The sequence below is a fragment of the Aptenodytes forsteri genome, unplaced genomic scaffold (assembly GCF_000699145.1).
Source record: "Aptenodytes forsteri isolate BGI_AS27 unplaced genomic scaffold, ASM69914v1 Scaffold166, whole genome shotgun sequence".
In the NCBI taxonomy this organism is placed as follows: Eukaryota; Metazoa; Chordata; class Aves; order Sphenisciformes; family Spheniscidae; genus Aptenodytes; species Aptenodytes forsteri.
In genome coordinates this window covers 2995715-3001714 of record NW_008796110.1, presented here as the reverse complement: position 1 = coordinate 3001714, position 6000 = coordinate 2995715, and the positions used below count along the sequence as shown (strand labels likewise).

The window sequence follows — 6000 nt, the reverse complement described above, 5'->3', positions numbered from 1 at the left end:
TAAGCTAAGCACAGATGACACACACACGTAACCCAACCCTCAAAACAGGAAGGCAGGAAGACATATATAGGCCAAATAAATTATTTGAGCTATAGGAGAAAAGATATATTGTGCATGAAGAGTTTCACAATACACTTTTTTCTCTCTTACAAGATTTGACTTTACTTATCTGCATCAAACTAGCATGATGCAAGATATAAATTAAGATACAGTTACAACTCCACCTCACCTTTGATGCTTCTAACTCTTTTATTTTTTCTTCAGCTCCTGTCAATTTCTCCTTTAGCGCTGCAATCTCTTTCTCCATAGGCATCACAACCGAACGCAGCTTCTCAGCATCTTCCTGGGCCTGAAGTTAATGCAATAAATTACGAATAACACATTATCATAGTTTTCACTACAACAGTTTCCATTATTGGAGACATTTGGAGAAAATCTCTATGCCAACAAAAATAGCTGACTAAACTTCCACTTTCAATGTTCATCTTATTGCTATTTATTTAGTTCAGCAGTCATCTCTATGACAACAGGCTGATATTATTCCATTCACAGAAGGCAGATAAATTTTAAATCCACGTACGGATTAGGCCATGAATACCTGCTTTTAAAGAGAATATTAGTAAATCTATCACTCTTGATACTTGGGAGAAAATTTACGGATCAGGCATTTCAAAATACATACACTTTTCTGTTATTAAAGGCTTAACTGTCTTGCAACTTGCTGCCACGTAGCACACATTAAAGAAGTGTAACATAACAACTGCATGGTGAGTTATTGACCATTCATTTACTTACTCATGAAGTTAAAAGAAAAAGGATCTGCACAGTAATGCATAGTGTAGCTTTGTTCTGTTTTGGAAGACCATTTTTCAACTTTAAATTACTATGGATGTAGCATCAGTTTTTGGTGTTACGGTACTAAATATTTCAAAACTATAGGAGGTTTAGATTGGATGTAAGGAAAAATTTCTTTACTGAAAGAGTGGTGAAACATTGGAACAGGCTGCCCAGGGAAGTGGTGGAGTCCCCATCCCTGGAGGTATTTAAAAGACGTGTAGATGAGGCGCTTAGGGACATGGTTTAGTGGTGGACTTGGCACTGCTAGGTTTACAGTTGGACTCGATGATCTTAAAAGTCCTTTCCAACCTAAATGATTCTATGATTCTATAATTCCTTATGTATATAACGCAGTTCAGTAAAGCATTTATATTACATGCTTCATTTTGAGCATCTTTAAGTCTCACCATTTCCAAGTACCACATACTCACATGCTTAAAATGTACTCAATTTATTTGCTTAATCACAGCTTTTATCTTTAAAAGATTATATGCCACTATAAAACAGAATAAGTATGTTAATGTGGCCAGGCGTTATTATTACAGCACTGTAAAATAGAAATCTTAATCCCTACTGTATTTTAAATTTGAAAAATTAGCCTTTATTTACCTATCCCCCCAAATACTTACTCTTCATCTTAGTGGTGTTAAAGACATATTCTGTTCCAGAGTTTCTCGTTCTTACATATGTTTACAATTCTAAACTGTGCAGTTGTTACATTAGCCTAGAGTTTTCCAGAATCATCTAGAAAAAAACCCCTACATATAGAACTTACGTTTTTAGTTCCTTAACATCCGGGTTACTTTCTGGTAAGACTCCTATTCCTCGACCGTAACAGGTGCCACCATGAAGATGAAATTCTATTTGTGAGACATCTTCATTGTCAGCACTTGCTTGTTTCGGATGAATACTGTAAATTCTCAGAAAACTTCCAATCTTAAAGAAAAAAAAAAAAAAGATAACACAAAGTTAGCTATTTACTTGGAAAATTCTAGGCCTCATAAAGCTTCTTCCCTGTTTTCAGTGAATCACAGAAAAGCTGAAGTTGTCAGGGACCTCCGGAGATTGCCTAGTCCAACCCCCGTGCCCAAAGCAGAGTCAACTAGAGCAGGTTTCTTAGGGCTGTCTCCAGCTGGGTTTTGAGTATTTTCAAAATATTTCCCAAAGCTCTCTGGGTGACCTGTTTGTTTTGCTTTATCAGACAACATTACTGGCAGCAAAGGCTGATGCAGAACCAGCATAAGCCTTCTTACTAAATCTGATTCTCAAGCAGACTTCAGAGGACAGATCAAACAAGTCAATATATTCCTTTCCTGAGGGCGCAATTTTACTTCTATATTCACAACACAGCCCTCCAGAGACTGATGTGCTGTGATTTGTCCATGTATGATCGCACTCAGCAATTGACCTCATGTCCCTCGTCATGCATGGCATATTATCTGTTTATGTATACACGTAAACACATCTGCTTCCCAGATTTCTTTATTATATCTTACTCTTACATTACAGATAACATTTTTTTCAGTACCAGGACAAAAGGCAACATGTGTTAGAAATTCAAAGATTTTGGCACTGTTCCTAACTCTGTCAGATCTTCTCCTCAGGTACATGGAGAACACGCTTCTTGTTTTGCTTAGAATTATTTTGTGTTCTCTGAAACAGTTCTGTCAAGTTACACAAATGGACTTAGGCTAACTTATACAAGTACCTATTAAGAAAGAAGTTACGGAGTGTTGAACATCAAACACATCTTTATAACTTTACTTTTATTTCAAAATACCACTCCCATTATCCTTCGCCCCCCACTGCCCCAAAAAACCCAAACCAAAACCAAGGTTCTAAAGGTAGATAATCTGGAGACTTAATTATATAGTTAATTTCCCTTTGATGTGTTTTAAAGGCCTTTGAATCAAATTAACTAGCACCCAAATATTTTTTTAAAGTATAACCTAAGATCCAGCTCATAGCTGGCAAGCTACACACATTCAGTGACCTGGATTTATGTTCACTCTAAGTATCTTTTAAATAGCCCTATATAAGTGATAAATTATTTTAAATTGACTTCAATTAACATTAATATTACAGCAGCCAGTCTGTTAAGTCTTATTTTAGCTTCAGCTCCCGCTTTAACCAGCGGAAACCTAAAAAGTATGCCTATTAGACTGGATTGGCCAGGCCAGACACTTACAAATATATGTATATATGCATAAAAGCAGACAGAGCAGCATCTTGATTCTGGAATCCTCCCCTGTATCAAGGAACACACTATGACTATATAATGCTGGTATCAAACTGCTCTTTTAAACAATAATCACACATGAAAAAGGCAGCATATTTTCAAATTCAGGTACCAGGGACATAAAAAGCGCACTTCAGCCTGCACCTATTTTGCTTCTGGCATGGAGCTCTTCCCAGAGTTTTAACTGATCTGCACCATTAGGGGGCTGCTCATTTTGTTCATTCAAAGCATATCAACAGGACAGCTTGTGCATTTAGATGCCAGTTATGAGGCTTATCTGGAGGCTTTTTTTTTTTTCTTTCCAGATGCTAAATTTCACTTAATTTTGTTGAATATCCAAAAATGCAAAGGACAGCCATATTACAAAACTAATCTAATGACTATGACAAATGCTTTTGGAGAAAGCTTTTTAAAAGTTCTTACCTAAGTTCTGCTTATGTCAATATAATAGTGCCAAACTACTTTTTTTTTCCCCCCAAGAGTAATTTGCATGTAAGCAGGAAATAGTCGATTATAACTGAAGAATTTCTTTCTTTCAAAAACAAAGTATGAAAAAACTAAGTATTTACTATATGTACAAACATAAAACATTACACATGGGAAAGGAGAGCCCAGAAGCCAAGAATACAAAATGCTGGTTTCGCCTTCTAAACTTGTGTGCTGAAATTCATGCAAAAGTCGACCGAATTACATGTTTTAGCGCAACACTAAACTTGAAGATTTATGATCACTATAAAAATATATCTTCCTGTATATGCATTTTATTAGATCCCTTTTCTGAAAATGTCATTATTTTATATATTTTACTATCACTTAGAACTATACTAAAGAGATGCATTATAATCAGCATTGCCAAATACTGCAAAAGTCCGGAAGGTTACGAACGTGAACACAGACCACCAGATCTGGCTGTGCAAGACGGACTGCAATTGCCGTGAATTCCTCTGGGAGGCAGCATCGCTTACTGTTAACAGCGGCGAGCAAATGGGGGGGTTACGGCTAAAAACGTTACTGCATTTCTGTTGTTTACAGAATGCCTGCAGACCGAGACACTTTATATACTTGACTGAGAAGAAATTATAATCTGCATTAAAGTAAACACCGTGATTTACAGAGCCATCACTAAAATCTAGTACAAAACCAACTCCTTACTTGACTTTGCAGCAGTTCTGTTTATGAACTACCTACCTCATTTAGAGCAAGTTCATTTAAAATGAAATTAAAGCAATAAGAACACATTTCTTGCAGTAATATAAAAGACACTAATACCCTATTTGCAGCCTAATTCAAATATGACTATTTTAAAAATACATATTAAGGCTAAAAAGAATAAAAATGAAGAAGTCACATATGCAGTTCCCTGTAACTAGTCAACTAAAACAACTTTTTAGCGTAGCAAATTCTCATAATTAATTCAAAACATACGGGGTTGTGTTCACATTTAAGACACTGACGAATTCGGAACGGTCATTATCGTGGCAGTTAAATGTTCACATTTGGCCAGAAAGACACTCATGACAAGAGGCGGTCTTTTATCTACGGGAATCACTTAACAAAAGCATCTGTACTAATTTTTATGCCTATTTTATGGCTGATGATTTTCAATGAGATTTCTTTGTCATTATTTTATCATATCAACAGTCTAATTTTACTGAGTAAATTGTACACAACTTTTGCAAATGAGAGGAAGCATATACACAGCATTTGGGTATGGTCCTTCACAATAAAAAATAGCAACTTAAATCCATTAAAGGGTTTGGAGGAGTTGGGGATGGGATGGGGGGGTGTTGTGGTTTGGTTTTTTTTCCCTTTTAATGAGTACAAAGACAGAAGTGGGGAAAATACCACTGACAGGTCAAAGGAATGCTACCCAGGCCTGAAAAATACGAAGCTAGATATTACAGCCATGTAACTCATTTAAGTTGCAGGTTGGAAATGTGACTCAGACACTAGAAAAGCAAGCAAGACTTATTCCAAACTACTATCAAAAAAGACATGACATTGTATACGGCGGGAGGAACAGCTGAAAATATTCAAATTCTGCATCTGATGATACATAACACGAAGCAAATACTGTGACATTACGGACTAAGACTTGTATACATGTTCAAGGTTAATTGTTTTAATGGTACTATCCAGAAAATGCATGGCAACACAAAATTGATGGTATCAAGCCATAAGAGGAATGCACAGTACCACATATTCAATGAATGACAGTACCTAAGGGAATCTCCAACCAGCTGTGGATAGCTGGACACCTACTGTGTACTGACTGAGCACTGATGCTCACTCACTTTGATGCTTACCATCTTGCAAAATGCCCCAGATGGAGAAAGCCATGTCAGAGACCTGTTCCCGAGTTGTATAGCAAGGTCAGTGAATCCTGACAACCTCTGGAAAAACTGGAATAAGAAAGGCTGAAGAATAATGAACTACAACCTATGGGGAGCAACGGTACTCTGGAGAGTTAGTTGCAGGCTGGGGTTCCTAGAGTAACAAGAAAGCCTCATGTACCCCAGGTAGCCAGAGGAAGAGAGAAATTCGGGAAAAAGCAGCGAACACCATTGTCTTTGCTTAGTTGTAGCTCTTCCTTGTGCCTTTATACCCCAGGAAATAATCTGCTTCAGAGATGAGATTTCTGAAAATTCTGTTTGTGTTCTGCTAAGACAGCAAATGCTGAAAAGCCACAATCATTCCCAGCAGGAAAGGGAGGCCAGTAAATACAGGGGACAAAAAGTCTACTTAGGGTATCAACTGTAGTGTGCCTTCAATATTACTAAAGTTCTCTCCATTGAAAATTGTAAATATTATTTGACTGTCTCGGAAAATGGGATAAAATGGTCATATCTTCAGTGTTCTCTGGACAAACAATCCAAACAAGGAGCTTTTAACAAACTCTTGCAGCAATATCCCCCACATTGTGC

The 6000-nt window shown here is 37.0% G+C and overlaps 1 protein-coding gene across 2 annotated transcripts in view; it reads right to left on the bottom strand.

Annotated features, from left to right (window-relative positions):
- POT1 (protection of telomeres 1) overlaps window positions 1-6000 on the bottom strand; it is a 70026-nt gene that overhangs the window by 18944 nt on the left and 45082 nt on the right. For both annotated transcript variants that reach the window (XM_019474056.1, XM_009286788.2), the window contains one exon: window positions 1613-1773. In XM_019474056.1, the coding sequence (XP_019329601.1) occupies window positions 1613-1773 (161 nt within the window). The remainder of the gene's footprint in view (window positions 1-1612; window positions 1774-6000) is intronic.